Source organism: Hyperoodon ampullatus (assembly GCF_949752795.1).
Source record: "Hyperoodon ampullatus genome assembly, chromosome: 2".
NCBI classification, from domain to species: Eukaryota; Metazoa; Chordata; class Mammalia; order Artiodactyla; family Ziphiidae; genus Hyperoodon; species Hyperoodon ampullatus.
In genome coordinates this window covers 27732988-27754261 of record NC_136915.1, presented here as the reverse complement: position 1 = coordinate 27754261, position 21274 = coordinate 27732988, and the positions used below count along the sequence as shown (strand labels likewise).

At 45.9% G+C, this 21274-nt stretch overlaps 1 protein-coding gene across 1 annotated transcript in view; it reads left to right on the top strand.

Moving 5' to 3' along the window:
• Positions 1–21274, top strand: part of CSMD2 (CUB and Sushi multiple domains 2) — a gene marked incomplete at both ends in the record, with an annotated part of 669667 nt that overhangs the window by 495049 nt on the left and 153344 nt on the right. Inside the window, 2 exon segments of the mRNA XM_079698551.1 lie at positions 14510–14712; positions 20008–20199. Of these exon segments, the coding sequence (XP_079554677.1) occupies positions 14510–14712; positions 20008–20199 (395 nt within the window).

Sequence of the window (21274 nt, the reverse complement as noted above, 5' to 3'; positions counted from 1 at the left end):
CCTAGGGGCTCTAGAGGAAGTGCAGCCCTGCTGACACCTTGATTTCCACATAGCAATACTGATTTCAGACTTCCAGCCTCCAGAACTTCAAAAGAATAAAGTTCTGTTGTTTTAAGTCACCACATTTGTGGCACTTTGTCACAGCAGCCACAGGAAACTAAAATAGACATAATTTTTAGCCTACTGAGATGTTTAGGAAAAAACTATACAACGAATTGATGACCATGAAAGATGATATTTAATTTGAGTCTATAGTCCCTGCTTGTATTGTCAGTGTTTTGATAGTTGGCGGAAGGCAGAAGGGAAAGTAAAATCTTTTTAGCTTTTCTGTCTTACATAAAGGAGAGTGAAATGGTATATTCTTTTCCTTTTTCTTTTTCTTTTTTTTTTAACATCTTTATTGGAGTATAATTGCTTTACAATGGTGTGTTAGTTTCTGCTTTATAACAAAGTGTATCAGCTATACATATACATGTATCCCCATATCTCCTCCCTCTTGCATCTCCCTCCCACCCTCCCTATCCCACCCATCTAGGTGGTCACAAAGCACTGAGCTGATCTCCCTGTGCTTATTATTTTTCTTAAAATTGATAATTAGAGAAAATGCCCATTTAGGAATATTTTTGAAAATGTTTAAAAATGCCTAAAGTAGAATTAAAAACAAAATGTATACTTTGCAAATCACTGAAGGAAATGTGAAAACTAAGACATGTTACAAAGAAAAAGGAAATAGCAAGAAAACATAATAAACAAAAAGCATAAAACAGGTTGATGGAGATAAGCTTCTATTAGTCTCCCTATATTAGGCTCCTTTCACGTGAGACCCTCACAGTCCTCCAGTGTGTCCTCAAATTTGGCCAGCTGAGGAGGGAAAGAGAAGGCATCAGAGAGTAGAACAAAACTGGTTTTAAGAGTCAGGTCTTCCTCCTCATCCCACTGACCAGAACACATTTCCCAGCTCACCTAATTATAAGGGAGGTTGTGCCTAGGTGGAAGAAGAAACAAGAGTTTGTGAACACATAACATCATCGCTGCTTCAAGAACAAACGTATCAATTCTGAAATAAGTATAAATTCACTTTTGTCTGGCCACTCCACAGTGCGAGGTAGAAGAAAATAAGAGGAGAAGAGGTGGTCCCTGGAGCCGGCCAGGGTTGCAGGAGCTCAGGATGGCTGGGGGAGGATTGAAGGATCAGCCAAGAACTAAGGTCAAGTGGGAGAGCAGAGTGCAAGACTAAAATGCTGAGCTAAGAGTCTGCAAAAGGAGTGGGCAGAACCGTGTGTGAGCATCCCAGAGGGAGGCCCCGAGACGAGGGCACACAGGAAACGGAAGCCTCTACTGTTACGTGTGGAGCTTTCACTGACCAACCTGTGGGCACGGAGGGAGCTGTAGGGAGCCTTGAGCTGGTGCCCACAAGTTAAATTTCCATATTGCAAGGAAAAGAGTCTCAAGTTAGGTAAAGGAAAAAAAAAAATGCTGCTAAACAGAAGAACAATAAAATATTAAAAAGTTGAGACAAAGGAATACCATGAGAACATACATAAATAAAAACAGGGGTCGCAATATTGCTTTTCTAAATAAAGGTGAAATTCAAGGTTAAAAATATATATATACATATTAAAAGGGACAGAGGGAATTATTTCACATGATAAAATGCTTAGTCCACAAATGTGTCAACAGTCATGAATCTTTATGCACCAAATAACCTAACAAGAAAACTTAAAGCAAAATCTGTCAGAAAAACAAGAAGAAATTGACAGCCATAGGAGACTTTAACAAATCTCTCTTAATGGAGTAAAACAAATACAGTAAGTCTTCTACATATAAACAAGTTCCGTTCTCAGAGCGCATTCGTTAAGTCCCATTGTTCGTAAGTCCAGCAAAGTTAGCCTAGGTACCCAACTAACACAATCGGCTATAGAGTACTGTACTGTAGTAGGTTTATAATACTTTTCACACAAATAATACATAAAAAACAAACACAAAAAATAAAGAAAACATTTTTAATCTTACAGTACAGTGCCTTGAAAAGTACAGTAGTACAGTACAACAGCTGGCATACAGGGGCGGTCATCAAGTAAACAGGCAAGAAGAGTTACTGACCGGAGGAGGGAGAGGAGGTGGGAGATGGTACTGTACTACTGTACTCTATACAGTACTGTACAGTAAAGTACACAAAGGCACAACCACTTGTAGAGGATGCACGCACGTGACAATGTACACCAGACACGTGAACTAACTTATGTGACTGGACACGCAAACGCACATTCACATCTTTGAAAGTTCACAACTTGAAGGTGTATATGTAGGGGACTTACTGTAAAAATATAGAACTAAACTGGAAGTTGTTTTAGGTGATTTTACCATCTTTTGATTTGATATTATGTATCAGGCTCAGTGCTAGGTACTTTATATGTGATTTCGTTTACAATAATCCTCTTGGCAACACTGCTGGATAGATGATGTTACTGCCATTCTACAGAGGAATAAACTGAGGCTCTGTCAGGTCACTCAATTATCTATCAAGAATGAGTATTTGAGCCCAAGTCTTTGACCCCGGAGCCATTTTGTTAAATAGCCTCTTCGGGAGGCAGAGCTTCATTTCATGGAAAACATTTCTTCCAAAGAGGATAAAGACACCTCTGCCCCTCACAGAGTTCCTGACACCGCCAGGGCAGGTTCTGGTGAACAATAGGCAGTCACAGAGCCTTCGTTTACAGGGCGATGATAATGAGAAAACAAGTGGTGCAAAGTTACTCAGCAAGGAAGAGTGAAACACAGGGCCGTAGCTTCAGTGCTGCATCTGTACACTGCCCAGCCTCCCAGAACATCAGTCACTGCAGCTTCTTCAGTGACGGAAGCCCAGGTTTATTCTTTCACTTAGGAAAATAACACAAGAAGACGTATCTTTCTGTCTTCCCAATACCAGCTGGCACCAGGAAAGGCCAACCTCTATTTTTGCTCTAGACACCAATGCTTGCTTTGAGCTTTGGTCTGTCTTCTCAGTTTTTGCTCTTTGGATGGCACAACACTTTAATTATTATTGTCTGCTATTATAATCATGGTTTAATTGTTGGTTTGCTGCACCGTGGCTCAGAGGGGGGCATTTTCTGAAACAAATATTATTTTCTTATTATCATTTCCAAAGTCACTGAGGATAATTTAAGCTGCGTTCTCATTTGGGGACAGGAGTGATTTCTGACCCCTCCCCCTGCTGCAGCAGCTGTTCGTTCACAGGCCATTTTCCCCTGATGTAAAGATCCACTGTTACGACTCTTCCCGGTGCAATATCCATTGTGTTCACGCAGTGGTGACAGTTGCTTCGAAGCACCCAAAGCCTTTTCATATTCTGGGGCCCAGTCAGAAGGCAAGTGAAATCAACATATAAAGATGCTGTGATTTTTTTCCTTTCTAGTTTTGGCATTTTTCTAATGTGTGACGGATACAGATGAACCACTTCTAAGTGTGGAGGTGGGCAGTACCCGAGAAATGCCCAATGTGTTAAAGTTTCCTTCAGACTGAGAACTGAAAACCATAATCCCAGACTCGAGTTTGTCTGTGGACAGCACTTAAGGGGTGCAGCCCCCTACAATGACAATTCGATGCTCTCCTAGCTTTTTAGATGAAAGTTCTAGCAGTAAATCTCTTCCTGTGGTTGAAGCTGAGTGTCATGAACCTTACCCGCAAAGCCTGGGGGGACTCTTAGTGGTGGGCTGGTGGGCAGAGGTAAGGGAGTGAGGGCCAGGTGAGGGCTCCCTCCCCTGGGGAGCTGCTTTTGGGACATTGTGGTGGAAGGTGGGACTCTGCGGAAACACCATGATGAAAAGGTGTACAGAGATCCCGGAACAGGGATGGCCCCACGGTCGGGGTGCCCTGCAGTTAAAGGGAGTGGCAGCCAATCTGACATGAAGACCCAGCTCCAGAGAGAGCAAGCAGAGGTTCCGGGCAGCCCCCAGGGGAATGGGAAAGAGGACCAGAGACCAGCGGGGCCCATTAGCTGGGCTGACATACTTGTCAGTAGTGAAAGCCCAGGCTGTACCCCAGGCAGATTTAGGACCCTGGGACCAACTCAAGGCCCCTCCTTCTTGGAAACGGGGCTCCCCCCTCTATGCCCCCAGCCCTGACCCAGCACCATGGAAAGGACCAAAGAGGCCATGCCTGCCTTGCCTTCTTCCACAGTTGGACATCATTGCCCTGCCCTGAGCCTCTCTTCTCTCTCTTGTTTATTTATTTATTTATTTTTGGCTGCGTTGGGTCTTTGTCGCGGCACGAGGGCTTTCTCTAGTCGCGGCGAAGGGGGGCTGCTCTTCGTTGCAGTGCACGGGCTTCTCATTGCGGTGGCTTCTTTTGTTGTGGAGCATGGGCTCTAGGTGCGTGGGCCTCAATAGTTGTGGCACGCGGGCTCAGTGGTTGTGGTGCATGGGATTAGCTGCTCCGTGGCATGTGGGATCTTCCAGGACCAGGGCTCGAACCCGTCTCCCCTGCATTGGCAGGCAGACTCTTAACCACTGTGCCACCGGAGGCCCCTCTCCTCTCTTGACTCCTTGGGCTGCACCTTTTTCTGGTTTACCTTCTACCTCCTCCACTCCTCATTCTTAGTCTCCTTCCCCTGTTCATCCTTACTGCCATGGATCTCCAGGACACCCTTCTCTGTGTGCCGCCCACACTGATACTTGTTGGATGGGCTTGTCCAAACCCATGGCTTCAGGTCTCACCCACCTGCACCCATGCTCTCGTCTTCCTGAAGAACCTGTACTATCCTGGGGGTGCCCGTCTCTCCATCCCATCCGTGTCTTTGCGCAACCTCTTTTCTCTGCCTGGCACTCCCCTTCCTTCTCACACTCCTCGCCACCCCCTTCATCTGGAAAATCCTGTTCATCTCTCAAGACTCAGCTTAGTTGTTCCCTCCTCCGGGGACCTTGCCTCACCCCTTGGCCTGAGGTGGGACCTTCTCTGTGCGTATCTGTACCATAGTACTGATCACACCACAGCTAGGGGCAGAAGCAAGCCATGTTCTTGTCTGTATCACCAGTGCCTGGTGTGGTATCTGCACCCACTGCCTACTATTCATTGATTGGATGTGTGAATATTGGTCAGAAGACTTGTAGAGCTGTAGTTGGAGAGTGTGAGACCACGGCTGCAGCATCCTCCTGTCTTCTGGCTTTAAACTAGGCAGCCATCTCTGGCCCAGGGTCCGTGCAGCTAGGACCTATCTCTATGGTGGCGATAGGATGCCAAGGACATAGATTCAAGGGGCAGGATGTGGGCAGTAAAGGGAGATGTCAGAACCTCCAGTGAAATAGGAAGTATCTTCCTTAGCACATAGGATTTAAGTTGCCCGTCACCAAGTGGCACACAGAGCATGGACAGTGGGTGAGTTTGGCTGAACTATGGGCGTCCCCGAAAGCTGATGAGCCATTCACTTATTCATCAACTCAACCAAACCGGGAGCTTAGTGTGGGTCAGGCCTGATGCTGGGTACCAAAGATAAAAACACAAAGGAGACACAAAAACAACAGTTAAGGAACTCAGTAAGACAGGTTATTCAATGGATGACTCTGATACACAGAGCACACAGAAGGAGCATCTCATGAGATTGGGGCCATGGGGAGGGCATGGAAAAGCCCATGGAAAAGCTTACCAACTGGAGGTGGGGATCTACTGGGACATGGTATTCAGGTGGTATATTAGTTTACTAGGGCTGCTGTAACAAACTGAATGACTTAACAAAAATTTATTTTCTCACACTTCTAGAGCCTAGAAGTCCAAAATCAAGGAGCAAGTAGGGTCACGCTCCCTCTGAAGGCTCTAGGGAAGAATCAGTTTCATTTCCCAGCTTCTGGGAGTTGCCAGCACTCCTTGGCCTTCCTTGGCTTGTGGATGCATCACTCCAGTCTCTGCCTCCATCTTCACCTGGTCCTCTTCCCTGCGTCTCCTCGGTGCCTCTGTGTCCAAATCTCCCTTTCCTTTCTCTTAGAAAGACATCAGTCATTGGACTCAGGACCCACCCTACTCCAGTATGACCTCATCTTAACTTGATGACATCTACAAAGACCCTATTTCCAAGTACGGCTACGTTCACAGGGACCGAGTGTTAGGACTTGAACATATCTCTTGGAGGGAGATCATTCAAGCCACTACAGGTGGTGTGAGGGCACGTGTCGGGGTTGGAAACATCCAGGCAGAGGGAAGTCCCCGAAGCCAGAGAAAGAGAAGAAAATGGGTAAAGAGTGAGAGGAAGAGGAGGAGGCAGTTGGGGCTATTCATGGAGGGCTTGGAGCATCCCCTAGGAAGCCTGACTTTATTCTGTAGGGAAAGGGGAATGACTGGTCAGATACGTGGTTCAGAAAGGTCAGCTGGCCCTGGTGGGAAAGGTGGATTGAAAGGGGGAGGGGGAGTTTGGGTGCACACTCTGTGTGCCTCTGTAATGCTGTTCTCTCTCTTGCAGTCATCTTCCTCTCTCACTTGCCTTGTGCTTCGCTTTTATTTCTCCAAAACTGCTTCAAAGACATCTCCTCCTTGAAGTTTTCCTTGCCTCTCTCAATTAGAAGAAGATGACGATGTAAAAGAAAGGCCTTTGGTCCCAGACAGACGTGGTTTGAATACACCCTCTGACCCTTACAAGCTGTTTGACGCCCGCCCCCCCACCCTCAGCAAGTCTCCCCAATTAACCCCCGGGAATTCAGTTCCCACATCAGCAAGATGGCAAAAATAGGCTCCAACTTACAGGCTTGTTATGAGGATATTAGACAATATACATAAAGTACTTGGCATGTAGATTTCCAACAAATGATTAGTTCTCTTCTTCGTCCAGTTATTTCGATAGCACTTTATCTATCCCACGCTTTCAGCACCTCCTGCACGTATTGTTGTGTTGTGTGTGTCTCTTTCAATAAACAGCAGCAGCCTCCAGGGCAAAGACACAGCCTTCCATGTTTCAGCAGCTCTCAGCACAGAGCGTGATGCACATCAGGCCCCCTCCCTCTTCCGTGGCTGTTGTTGTGTCTGTGGCCCAAAGAAACAAGAGCGCAAATGGGTGAGGCATCAAGATGAAGGATCACCTTCTCACAGCATGGTGGGCGCGGGATCCTCAAATGGTTTTCCGTATTTCAAAAGCCAGAAGGAGACCGGATGGTCACCTGCAGCGGAGCTGCTCAGGCAAACCCAAATGTCTGCTTGGGCCCAGAATTAGCCCTATCAATGAGAACCTCTAATTAGCATTTTATAGACTTTGATTTCTATGGGATGAAAAGCAGCTTCAATAAGAGTCTTAATCCTTGTGGTCGGATTGGCAAAGCTTCACTGGCTAGCATCAAGGATTTCTCATGAAAGAGGTCACTAGCACCTGTAGTAGCCCCCTAGCTAATTTCCCTGCATCTGACGTTGCCCTTGCCAGGCTGTTCTCATCCGGGCAGCAGGAGTGATCTTCAAATGAAAATTGGATCTTGTAAGGCCTCAGCTTAAAATACTTCAGTGACGTCCCTTAGCCCATAAAATAAAATCCAAACTTTTCCCCGACCCCCCGGGCCCCACGAGACCTGGCCTCTGCCTACCTCTCTTGGCCCAGGGACAGCCTCAGTGGCCTTTCTGTTGCTCTGATGCTCCGAGCTGCTTCCCTTTCGGGGCCTTTGCTCATGCTGCCCTTTATCCACAGAAAACGTCCTCCCACCTCTTGCCCTGCCCTGCTCTTCACGTGACTGGCTCCCTTTAAGCCTCTCCTCTTCCTTAGATGTCACCTCCATGGAGAGGTCTTCCTGGCCAGTCTGTCTAACCCGGTGGCTCCATCTCAGCACTCTACTGTTTCCTTCATCGCATTTGCCCACAGCTGATAGTCTTCTGACGGGGTTGTGTGTGCAGAAGTATTGCCCATCTCCAGAAACAGCTGGAAAATGACACCCTATCTGTCATCTTCGCCATTATCTCCCAGCACCTAGCACATAGAAGGCATTTACATAAACGAAGGCAGTAAGAGGTCGGAAACTTCAGCTTCTCTCCTTTCCACTGCCAAGCTGCATGGCTTCTGCATGCAAAGGACCTCAGGCTCCCTCCTCTGGCCCCTGGCCTCGTCCTCCCACCTCTGCTGACCTCATCAATGCCAAACCTTTGACTTTGTCTGATTAACAGATCAGTTAAGCTGAATGCACTTTTTTTTTTTTGCGGTACGCGGGTCCCTCACTGTTGTGGCCTCTCCCGTTGCAGAGCACAGGCTCCGGACGCGCAGGCTCAGCGGCCATGGCTCACGGGCCCAGCCGCTCCGCGGCACGTGGGATCTTCCCGCACCGGGGCACGAACCCGCGTCCCCTGCATCGGCAGGCGGACTCTCAACCACTGCGCCACCAGGGAAGCCCCGCTGAATGCACTTTTAATTAAGGGTCTTAAATCTCAGCCCTTTAACCTCATGTATGATTGACATGTAAACTGTTGGTTACTGATGGGGCCTCTCTGGAGCAGGCCTGGCTCTCGGCCTCAGCCTCTTCCTTCTGGAGGTGCAGGCAGCATTGTCAGGGGAGAGAGAGGAAGCGCCAAAGTCTGACCTGGACTGGAATTATATCATGTAATTCTCTGTCGCTCTCTGACCGGCCCTTGACCTTGAGCAAGTTATTTAACCTCTCCGAGCCTCAGTATTCTCATTTTTAAAGAGCGGAATGGTGCTACCTACAAAATAAAGATGCTTGTGAGGACTAAATGGGATAAGGTGAAATTGCCTTGTACACAGGGTTGTATAAATATGTTTTCTTTCATTTCTACCTAGTGTACGTATTCTCTTTTCACACTTCCCATCGGTCTGGTCCTTCTGGGATTTCATTTGTTCATTCTTCAATTCACTCACTCATCCATTCCATTATTCACCCTCAGGGACCTCAGTCGGTCTCTAACCAGAAGAGGATAAAACCCCAACTCTGCTAGCTAATACCGATGTCCCTCTCTCACTCCAGCTCTGTCCCCATGACATCCTCACGCCATCCAAACTCCAGTGTGGGTGTCGCCTGTCTTCCCAGGTACCTTAACCTCCCCCCTGCCTCTGGGTCTTGTCTTGTGTTATCACATCCAAAGAAAACACCCTCTGGGCTTCCCTGGTGGCGCAGCGGTTGAGAGTCCGCCTGCCGATGCAAGGGACACGGGTTCGTGCCCCGGTCCGGGAGGATCCCACATGCCGCAGAGCGGCTGGGCCCATGATCCATGGCCGCTGAGCCTGCGCGTCCGGAGCCTGTGCTCCGCAACGGGAGAGGCCACAGCAGTGAGAGGCCCGCGTACCGCAAAAAAAAAAGAAAAGAAAAAAAGAAAACACCCTCCCTTTCACGCCGCCCAAACTTCTAGCCTCGTCTCCTCCAGCCTTCCCTGACAAGCCTGGCCCACGAGGACCTCTCTTCCCTGAGAGCACGTCCGGCAGCACCACACAGCTACGGCTTGGTCTGCGCCTGCAGGCGGCTGCCAATTTCCCAGTGCATCACTAGAGGCCTGCCAGGGGGATGAGAATACAGCCACTGAGGAAACCCACACAGCTCTGGTACTGAGGAAGCTCCACCTGTATCTATAAAAAGGTCTACCTAGGAAATCCAAGAGCTTAACTTGAAGCCTGTTAGAACTTAACTAGTGACTGAAAATAAGAAATACATACACACACACACATATACATATATATATATCCAACAATAAATATGTAACTAATAATTAAATCCCATTCACAATGGAGCTGAAAGCCAAAAATTGAATTTAAGAGGAAGAATGCAAAGAGGAAAACCATAAAACTTTACCAAACTACCTAAACTAACCCCTAAATAAGTTACAACATCTACAGTGTTCCTGGCTGGGGAAAATAAGTAACGTAAAGATATCAAGTTGCCCGAATCAATCAGTAAGTGTGTGCAGGGCTTCCCTGGTGGTGCAGTGGTTAAGAATTCTCCTGCCAATGTAGGAGACACGGGTTCGAGCCCTGGTCTGGGAAGATCCCACATGCCGCGGAGCAACTAAGCCTGTGCGCCACAACTACTGAGCCTGCACTCTAGAGCCTGCAAACTACAACTACTGGAGCCCGCACGCCTAGAGCCCGTGCTCTGCAATAAGAGAAGCCACCGCAATGAAAAGCCCGCGCACCACAACAAAGAGTAGTCCCCGCTCACCACAACTAGAGAAAGCCCACACAAAGCAGCAAAGACCCAATGCAGCCAAAAATAAATAAATAATTTTTAAAAAAAAATAAATAAATAAGTGTGCAATTTCAATCATAGTATCCATGGGATTTGGAGGAATTTGAAAGGATAAATTTGGGAAATTAGCTAAGAAATTTTGGGGAAAAATACGAAGGGGAGCTTGCCCTGTAAGAATATCAAAATATGAGACTGAAAACTGAAATCAGCCGAGTAGCTGAGCTCCTGGTACCTCAAGTATTGAGAATCCCATCAGGGCAAAGGAGGGAGCCCTGGAACAGAGGAGAGTCTAGACTCAGACCCATGGCCAAGGTTTCAAACCCGTTGAGAGAGAGAGCCTGGATTATCCAGGCACAGGCATCTTCATTCAGGTACTCGTGAGCACTATCAGAAGGGTCAGGCATAGTCCAGGCAGTGGGGCTACCAGAGTGAAGAGGACCTGCCCCCGTGCTCGTGAAAGTCATGTTCTAGTTGGGGAGAGGAGTAGTGAACAAATAAAGTATAGACTGTAATCATTGCTAAGGAGGAAAGAAGAAGAGCATTTTGATAGAACATGGAAGAGGCTACTTTAGGTAGGTGGTGGGATAATTGAGGGTCCATTTGGAAAAAATAATGAACCAATAAACCTCAACAAATGAAACTACACAACTGCTGAGAAAATATTAAAGTTTTGCTTTTTAATCATATAGGGAAGAAGAGCGTTTGCCCAAGTGTACCATGACATCCAGTATCCTTACAGGAAAATATTAACATTTGATTACATAGAATGAGTAACTTCTATACCAGAAAAGACACCATAAACAAAATTTCTAGGAAAAAGAGATACCAGCTGCTGGGAGAAAATGTCAGCAACAAATATGTAAAAGAGAAATAAAAATATATAAAGATAATAAATAAAAATGATAATGTGTGAACAGAATTTAAAAAGACAAATAACTCAAGCTGGGTAAAGGATGTGAAGATATACAAATGACCAATAAATATATGCAGAGATACACAACCTTACTGAATTATCTAAATTTAAAACACTAGTGAGATTCCATTTCGGTTTAGCAGATGGGCAAGTATTTTAATATAGAATATATTTACATTGTAATATTTGATGTTGGTAAGGTGGAGTTTAAAGAGAACAGTCATATGAATACTGTTCAGGGGCAATGTAAATTGACACAATCACTTAAGAGAATAACTGAGCAGGATTTACCAACAACTTTAAATATATTGTATACCCGTCCCCCTGACCAAAGTATTCCTACAAGCCAACTGAAACATTAACATAAATGTGAAACACTACATAAAGATGGGAATGTTCCTTGCTGTCTTATGTGAAATATAGCAATGTACATTTCTACAGGAAAAAAATGAAGTAGATGTATATCTCCATTATATAGTATTAAGTGAAGAAAATTACATAAAACTATGTAAAATATAGTCCCATGGTTGGGGGGGGGGAATGTATGTGTGCACATTGAAAAAAATCTGGAAGTATTTGCACCAAACATAATATCAAGTGGAAAGTTCTAGAGAACAGATTGGTTTGTGTGAGAGAGACTTCTTAAAAATTCAGGATATCTGTATATTCTTAGCCTTTTTCTGCCTTGAGCATATCTTATTTTTATAATTTTAAAAGACATTTTTAAAAGGATATAGTGATAAATGGATTGGATCCTGGAACAGAAAAAGGCATCAGTGGAAACACTGGTGAAATCCAAATCAAGTCAGGAGTTGAGTTCATAGTAATGTACCATGTTGGTTTCTTAGTTGTGACAAATGTACCAGAGAAATGGAAGGCGTTGACAATGGCAGAAGTGGTAAGGGGTCTATGAGAATTCTCTGTATTATCTTTGCAACGTTTCTGCAAGCCTAAAATTAATCTGAAATAAAAAATTGATTAGGAGAGATAGAGACAGAGAGACAGGCTGGTATCCAAGTTCTGCTCTGGGAAGCGGAGGTGTAGGCTCACCCTTGCCCCCACTGCAGCTGGACCAGCTTCCCGAAGATCCTGCCATAACCCCTGACCTTTATTTCCCACACACACACTTTTTAAGACTTATTAAATTTTTAGAACAGGCTTACGTTCACAGCAAAGCTGAAAGTACAGAGATTTCCCATTCACCCCCTGCCCCGCACCTGCACAGCTTCCCCCATTATCAGCATCCCCCATCAGAGTGGTACATTTGTTAGACCTGATGAATCTACATTCATTGACACATCATTATCACCAAAAATCCATAGTTTATATTAGGGTTTGCTCTTCGTGCCCATATTCTATAGGTTTGAACAAATGTGTAATGACATGTATCCACTATTACAGTATCATAAGAGTATTTCCACTCCCCTAAAAATCCTCTGTGCTCTACCAGTTTATCCCCTCTCCCTGACCTAGCCTCTGGCAATCACTGACCTTTTTACTATTTCCATAGTTTTGCCTTTTTCAGAATGTTATCTACTTGGAATCATACAGTATGTAGCCTTTTCAGAATGGCTTCTTTCACTTAGTAATATGGATTTAAGGTTCCTCTATGTCTTTTCAAGGCTTGATAGTCCATATCTTTTTAGCACTGAATAATATTCCATTGTCTGGATACACCATAGTTTATTTATCCATTCATCTACTGAAGGACATCCTGGTTGCTTCCAAGTTTTGGCAATTATGAATAAAGCTGCTATAAACATCTGTGTGCAGGGTTTTGCATGGAAATCAGTTTTCAACTCCTTTGGGTAAATACCGACGAGCACAATTTCTGGATCATATGGTAAGAGTGTGTTTAGTTTTGTAAGAAACTGCCAAACTGTCTTCGCAAGTGGCTGTACCATTTTGCATTCCCACCAGCAGTGATGAGAGTCCCTGTTGCTCCACATCCTCATCAGCATTTGGTGCTGTCAGTGTTCTGAATTCTAGCCATTCTAATGGGTGTATAGTGGTATCTTATTGCTTTTTTCATTTGCATTTCCTCGATGACATACGATGTGGAACATCTTTTCACATGCTTATGTGTCATTTGTATATCTTCTTTAGTGAGGCATCTGGTAAACTTTAGCCCATTTTTTAATCATGTTATTTGTTTTCTTACTGTTGAGTTTTAAGAATTCTTTGTATAGAATTGGCTTTCCATATCTGCATGTTCAGGATCCACAGATTCAACCTACCTCAGATGGAAAGTATTTGAAAAAAATCCACAAAGTTCCAAAAAGCAAACTTGAATTGGCCATGCAAGGCAACTACTTACATAGCATTTACATTATATTTACAACTATTTACATAGCATTAACATTGTATTAAGTATTATAAGTAATCTAAAAATTATTTAAAGTATACAGGAGGGTGTTCTATGCAAATACTATGCCATTCTGTATGAGGAATTTGAGCACCATCAGATTTTGGTATCTTGTTATCTTTTGCAGAGCAGCAATGTTTAATTTTATTGAAGTCCAGCTTATCACTTGTTTTCTTCATGGATTGTGCCTTTGGTATTGTATCTAATAAGTTATCATTATACCCAAGGGCATCTGAGTTTTCCCTTATGTGATCTTCTAGGAGTTTTATAGTTTTACGTTTACATTTAGGTCTGTGATCTGTTTCGAGTTAATTTTTGTGAAGGGTATAAAGTCTGTGTCTAGATTCATTTTTGCATGTGGATGTCCAGTAGTTTCAGCACCATTTGTTGAAAAGACTATCTATGCTCCATTGTATTGCCTTTGCTCCTTTGTTAAAGATCAATTGACTATATTAATATGAGTCCATTTCTGGACTTTTGATTTATTTGTCTGTTATTTCACTGACATCACACTATCTTGATTACTGTAGCTTTATAGTAAGTCTTGACATTAGGTAGTGTCAGTTCTCCAAACGTGTTCTTCTTCAATGTTGTGCTGGCTCTTCTGGCTCTTTTGCCTCTCCATATAAACTTTATAAACTTTTATAAACAGTTTGTCAATATCCACAAAAATAACTTGCTGGGCTTTTGACTGAGTATTTGTGTTTTTACCTCTATCCTTTATCCCCAGATCCTGCCTTCTCAGCATCCCCTTCCAATTAGAATGATATGGATGGGGGCTCAGGAGTGAGGCCTGGGGACTGCCGTGTAGAGTTGAGGAGATGGGTGGGGTTTTACAGTGGCAACAGGAAGCTCCATAATAATACACAAGATGCACAAAATCTATCCTCCCTCACCCTTGTTCCCATTTGCTAGTGACCTCCAATGGGTGGAGCAGGCTGGATGGAAATTGAGAGGATAATTCCCTCTAATCCTCTTCCTTCCTGCAAGTCTTTCTTAGGTGTATGACTTCGCCTGACCGGAAGCCCCTGGAAAGAAGGGGCTGAGCCCCGAGTGACCACCTGCTTCTTTCTCTCCGTTCAGACTCCACTTCCTGGTCTTCGATACGGAGGAGCTCCACGACGTGTTGCGCATCTGGGATGGGCCTGTGGAGAGTGGGGTGCTGCTGAAGGAGCTCAGTGGCCCGGCCCTGCCCAAGGACCTGCACAGCACCTTCAGCTTGGTCGTTCTGCAGTTCAGCACCGACTTCTTCACCAGCAAGCAGGGTTTTGCCATTCAGTTCTCAGGTCTGTGCCCACCTTCCGCCAGCCTCCATCCGTCAGTCCTGCCGTAACCCCCCTTCCTCCTCCCACAAGTCCCTTCCTTCCTCCATCTCTCCACTTGGGTAAAGATATTTATTGAGCATTTGCTCTGTGCCTGGTCCATGGGTAGTGCTTGTCCTGATATCTGTGCCGAGCTTACTCTGAGGGGAGGGGAGACAGGTAGGTGAATAAACACTGACATACAAATCAACAAGTATCTGGAGGGAGAAGTGTGAGCTATAATGGTCACCTTGGAGCATGAAGGAAGATGTTCCAGGAAAGATGATGCCCAAGGTCCAAACGGAAGGATGAGTAGAAGTTACAGAAGAAAAGACAGTATTTCAAGGAGGGCATAGTCAACTGTGACGTGGATTTAGAGTTGCCATGGAGCTGGACTTGAAGGATTCGTGGGTCCTTATTAGATGAGAAAGAGAGAAAAGGGCATCTGGGTGCAAAGAGCGTGTGAATGTGTGAGAGGCAGGATAACGGGCTCTGGAAATGGAGGGTTGTCCACTGCGGCTGAAACATGGAGAGTGGGGAGGGAGGTAGGGGAGGGACAGCTGACACTGGTTTGGAGCACAGTCACAGAAGAGCTGAGCTGACATGTCACACACTCTTGTTCTTAGTTTGGTGCACATCTCAGTAAAGACTGGAAGCCAAATATGAGTAATCTAAATTCAATTAATTATGTACTGCGGCAGCCAGTTATGGAGGAGCATGACAGAGAGCTACCAAAAATGGGCAATGCTCAAACATCCAAGTCCCAATACTGGCTTGTTTCTATGATTGGTCCTGCCTCTCCCTGCGATGCATCATCTCATCTCCTCTGAAGTGCCTCTTCCATCACTCAGCTCCCTGCACGAGTGACTCTGCCTGGGTCTATGCTTATGTTTATTATACAGCAGCTGTCTTCATTACCATCTCCTTACTCCACTGTGTGTATGTGAGAGGGGGGTTTCCATGGTGATGCCAGAGCGAGGCTGTGTGGCACCTGGGCCATGGCTTTGCCTCCACACTCTCACCTGGTAGGTGTATCAGCTAAGGGTGGTTGGGTATAGCTCTAACACCAGTAAGGCTGTAATGGCATTACAGAGCCTACTTCTAGCTCTTTCCTGTCTCTGTCTTCCCCATGGAGACGAGCATTTAGCAGCATGTGTGGCAAATGAGGGTCTCCAGGATCATGTTCCTGTGTACTCATTAACTTGCCCACTTAACACTCATGCAGGCTGCCAGCCTCTCGAGGAATAGCTCCCTGTGGAGTTCATTGGGAGTCTTCTGACTGGAAATCCCCGTACCCATTCACCCATGGAGAGGGTCCCTGGGAACCAATGAGTAACATTGAACTCATCTAAGGTTAGGGTCCCACTGTGGGGCGACAAGAGAGTCATTTTAGATAAGCATTTCCCAACATCTGTTCCCAGGCGTTCCATGGACAATTAATTGGTATTTAAAGGAAAAGGGAGTCTGTGTGATCAAGTCATGTCAGGAAGGTGCTTAGGTTGAGGCAGACCTATTATCTGTAATTCGGAGCCTCCGAGAACATTTGTTCTGCTAAAGCAGATGCATTAGGAAGGTGTCTGGTAGGTCACAATTCTCAAACATAGTTCATCATGGATGACTTTTCTCTAGGCCATCTCAAGAGACTAGCATTTCATGGAACCAACTTTGGAGGCTGCTGGGATAAGCAATAGAAGGATCTCCCAGCAGTAAGGAGAGTAGAATGCTAAAGAGACAGCTCAGTCCACTCGCTGGGGGGAGGAGAATTGGGAATAATTAAGCCAGACATGCATCTTCTCTGTGCTCAAGCTGATGGGTATGGCTTTAAAAAAGGAAAAAAAAAAAAAAAAAAAAAGAGCCCATCATCCTACCGGCAAATTCCCCCGTGGATTTGCATTATCTGACCTCCAATGTGTCCTTGCAGTTGCCACGTGGGATAGAGTCCCTGGGCGCTCTGGTGAGCCGGGCCTTCGCCCAGCAGCTTCAGCTGCTTTCTCCTGCATTGCCCAACTCGTAGAAGCCCTATCATCCTTCAGGGTTCATCTCAGATGCCACTTCTTCCTAAGCTCCCTATTCAGGACAAATTGCTGTCGCCGATGGCACCCCCAGCACTCAATTTCTATTTCTTCGGCACGTTGCCAGTTCCAGGCACCTGGCCTTGCCTGGGAGCTGGCCACCTATTTGCCAGCTCACAGAAAGCTCTTAGAGGGTAGGGGCCACCTCATGCCCATCAGACTCCTGCACAGCGTGTGTATGCAGCAGGAGCTCCCTCACCACTTACTGGACCATTGGGCACAGGAAGACTTGAACAAATGAAAGGATGTTTTTCTCTAACACAAGAGTTGCTTTGGGCAAGCCACCCTGAACATCACTCAGGCCCACAGAGAGGAGAGTGGGCAAAACTACCTGGCCTGGTGTGCTGGTGTACCCGAGGTTTGGAAAAGGTCACCTTCCCTGTTGCTGTCATCGCTTAGCAAATACCAGCACTGCTCTAGGGAAGAGAGAACAGCTCACCCCATGTTAACATTATAGTGTGTGTTTGACGGGGGATTGTACAGAAATGCCAGGGACGGTTAGTGCAGGCTTGGCTTTATTGAGTAAACATGACTGTGTAACATCTAACATCCTGTGTGTACTACGTGGATCCTGCCTCTCCCTGGAGGCTTTGCCAAGCAGCTCATATTCAGGAGCATTAAAGGGAGAAAGTGAGAACGAAAAAAGGTGAGCGGGAGCAAAGAAGGAGAGGAAAGCCTAACCACTGCCATCTATAGAGCCAGCGCCACCCTAAACTCTCTACGACATTATCTCTCATAATTTTCACAAAAACCATAAAGTACAGGCATCATCATTAATCCATGTTGCAGATGTGGGCTCTGAGGCCCAGAGAGGTTTCTCATTCAAGGTCATCTAGTTAGTAGCAGAGCCTGGGTCAAAACGCCTGTGTCTGATTCCCAAACCTAGGCCCTTAATCATCGCACCCCATGGCCTCCCCTATAAATAATCTTTCTGCGTATGGTCACAACAGTGAGCTATTTTTCTTCCAGGGACTCATTTACATATGTACGCTGTAAAGCTAGAGATGAAAGCTAAGTCTGTTTTTAATTGGGTAGTAAGAAGATGGGTTCTTGTTTGACTTTATAAATTCAGTAAGTATCTGATGGTGATACTTTGTTCATTTATTTATTCAGCCAAGAAATATTTACTGAACATCACTGTGTGCCAGGTACCACTCTAGGCCCTGGAGATACAGTTGAGATCAAAACAGCCAAGGTCTCTATTCCTGTAGAGATGCACAAGTGATCTACAATAAAGAGGCAAACACATGAACTAGCAAGATGACTGCAGATGGTGTTATGAAGAGAACAAAACAGGATAATGTGACAAATTTGATGGAAGGGGGTTAAGGGATGAGCCCAGAAGGTGATCAGAGAGGCCTGTCTGAGAAGAGGATATTGGAGCTGAAAACTGAATGACAGGATGGAGCTGACATGAGAAGGTGTATGGCAAGAGCATTCCAGGCAGAAGGGCCAGCAGGTGCAAAGGCCCCTGGGGGCAGGGATAGGGGGAAGATGGAGGGGGCTAAGCTGGCTGTATTGGAAGGAGATTTTACCAGTGTGCCTGGAGCATAGTGATAACAGATCATTGAGGGTGTTGATGGTTTAAAGCTGGATCAAAGCAAAGGGTAGGTTTAAAATGGGATCTCAAAAGAGGTGAGTGTAAGAGACCATACACCAGCGGTCGGTAACCTTTTTCCGTGAAAGTACAGGTGGTAAATCTTTTTCTGTGAAAGTCCAGGCTTTGTGGACCACATGATCTCTGTCATAACAACTCCACTCTGCTGTCGGAGCATGAAAGCAGCTGTAGACAATATGTAAACAAGTGAGCGTGCCTGTGTTCCAATAAAACTTTATTTGTAAGAACAGGCATAGAGCCAGATTTGGCTGTGGACCTCAGTTTGTTGCATACTGTCTTAGCCGTTACTGGGTGTAAGGTATTAGATGCTCCAACTCCAGACTCGTCCATGCAATCCTAGATGGTATAATTAGTGCTGTTAGTGTATACAGTTGCCCTGGGCTTTTCCACTGAAGCCATCCTAATAGCAGAGGAGAGTGAATGTATATCCCCAGGAGATCTGAGGGATGTAGGAAGCATAAAATCTCTTTGAGGCTTCCTGGTTTGCTTAAGAACTAATGTGAATCTTACATTCTACTCCATAATAAATTCATGTGTCTTAGTGTAAAAGTTATTTTTCCCAGAATTTCTGAGAAAAACTGACCCTCCAAGCTAATGAATATTATGGATCCTGTGTCCTCCAGAACCTCCTGTCCCTGGGGCCTGCCGACCACAGTCTGTGAATGATGACACAGGCGGGGACCACGGAGGCAGCCAGGGTTGATACAGCTGCCTCAGCATCTTTTCTCTGGAGTTCCTGTTGTACCATTTCCTTTGGTGTGTTTTCTCATGCTGCATTTTGTCCATTTGTTCCCTCAGCTGTGCTTTTATTATTTTTTCCTCCCTTCCATCATTCATTTGATGTTTGCTTTTAAAACACCTTCTCTGTATTATGCTGTCTGGTAGTAGACTACAAACACCTCCCAAATTCCTGAGTTTTTAGAATTTTTAATACATCCCAACTACTTATGCTTATTTTGAACTCTACTTTGCCACTTGCTACAAACACCAGAATTCTCTCGGGTATCAGTCTGATGAGTTGTTGGTTGTTTGCCATACAAGGGAGAACATGACCTTCACCCGACCTTAGTAACTCCAAGCATCTTCTCAACCACTGCTCAGCATTCAGGCAGGCCAACTCCCAAACTCCTTTGCAGACCTCTCTCGTTGAATATTGGAGTTTATGCTTAATTACCTTGTCACTCCCTCATGCGGATCATGTTAGCTACATTTTGCAAAATTGCAAAGCTAATCTATGTAATAAGACTTGTGTTGTTAAACCAAATTGAACTCAGTCCTACAGTCATAGCGGTGCAGTCATGCTTAACTCATAGTATAGTATCCCAGGACAGGTGGATGATGGTAATGGTGAGGGTACCAGTAGAATAAGTGATGGTCACAAGTAGTGGTGGAGGTGGAGACAGTAATGGGCGTGAGAACGGAGATGGTGGCGCTGTTGCTCCCGCTGTTACACCGGCAGGAGGTGATGGAGATTCCAGCAGTGGCCCTGGTGATGGACGTGGTGATGTCAGTGACGGTGGTGAGCCAGGAGCCTCACTGTCTGGCAGACACCTAGGCAACCCCACTTCCTCCTCTGTTTTCTTATCCCAGTGTCCACAGCAACATCCTGCAATGACCCTGGGGTCCCCCAGAATGGGAGCCGGAGTGGCGACAGTTGGGAAGCCGGTGACTCCACGGTGTTCCAGTGTGACCCTGGCTATGCACTGCAGGGAAGTGCAGAGATCAGCTGTGTGAAGATCGAGAACAGATTCTTCTGGCAGCCCAGCCCACCAACGTGCATCGGTACAAAGCAGCTGCAGTGTGAACCCTCCCCTCTGGTCCCACCACTTGTGTGCTCCAGACCTCCTACCCCCTTAAGTGGCAGCTGCCTCTTGAGCCTGGCCAGGAGAGTCAGAAGAGCTGAAAGTTGCAGAAAACTCAAAGTCCACTCTGCTTTGCGTGTCTGTGTATACACACACTCACTCGCATTCACACACCCACACTCTACACACTATGAATTCTTCACTGTCCAAAATGGCCCCAAAGATTTTTAAGCCAGGTGTGCCTGTCCCTCTTCTCCTGACCCAGACCATATAGACTGGAAGGAGGACTATGGGTCACCTTGGGTAGCAAGGGTCTTCAGGTTCTGCAATGACCCTTCTATTACCTGGAGCGCTAGAAGGGCACCCACAGACCTGGAGGTAAAGGAAAGACCTTTGCTCTTCCTCTTGGCAAGGAAATTATTGGTTGCCTGGCTTTTGGTTCTCCAGATCTGTCCTTAGTCCTTAAGTCTCCCCATTTGCCAGATGAAGCAGTGGAGGCTCTGTGATGTGTCCAAGGTCATGTAGCTCATAAGGGTTGGTGCCTGAGGAATCGATCCTGCTCCCCAGTTCCTTAAGGCTGGGAGGAGGAAGGAACTTGAAGGGAGAGGAGGACAGGAAAGAAAGAGGAATTGATGGAAACCAATGTTCCAGGGGCTCACGTCCACATGGCTCTTTTCCTCAGGCAAAATACTGAGTGCAGTTCTCTGCTGTATCAGCGATGGCTGTTAGAAGAGACCAGTAGTCGTGGAGTCCTTACTGTGTGCAACTGGACATTTACTTACACAACCTCACTTATCTTTCCCTGCAGCTCTCTGTAATGAGTACCGTTCCCTCATTTTACAGTAGAGGAGACTGAAGCTTAGGCGACTTTGAGTATCTTGCCTTAAATCACAGAGCCGGTACCGGCAGAGCCAAGAGTCACACCCACATCAGTCTGAATGCAAAGCTTTTCGCTTTCCTAACTCCCACACTGATTCCCACCCAGGAGATGGGCTCAGGGGACTTCCTGAGATGCACCCCAGCATTGCCCACCCCGGCGACGCCCTGCACCTCCT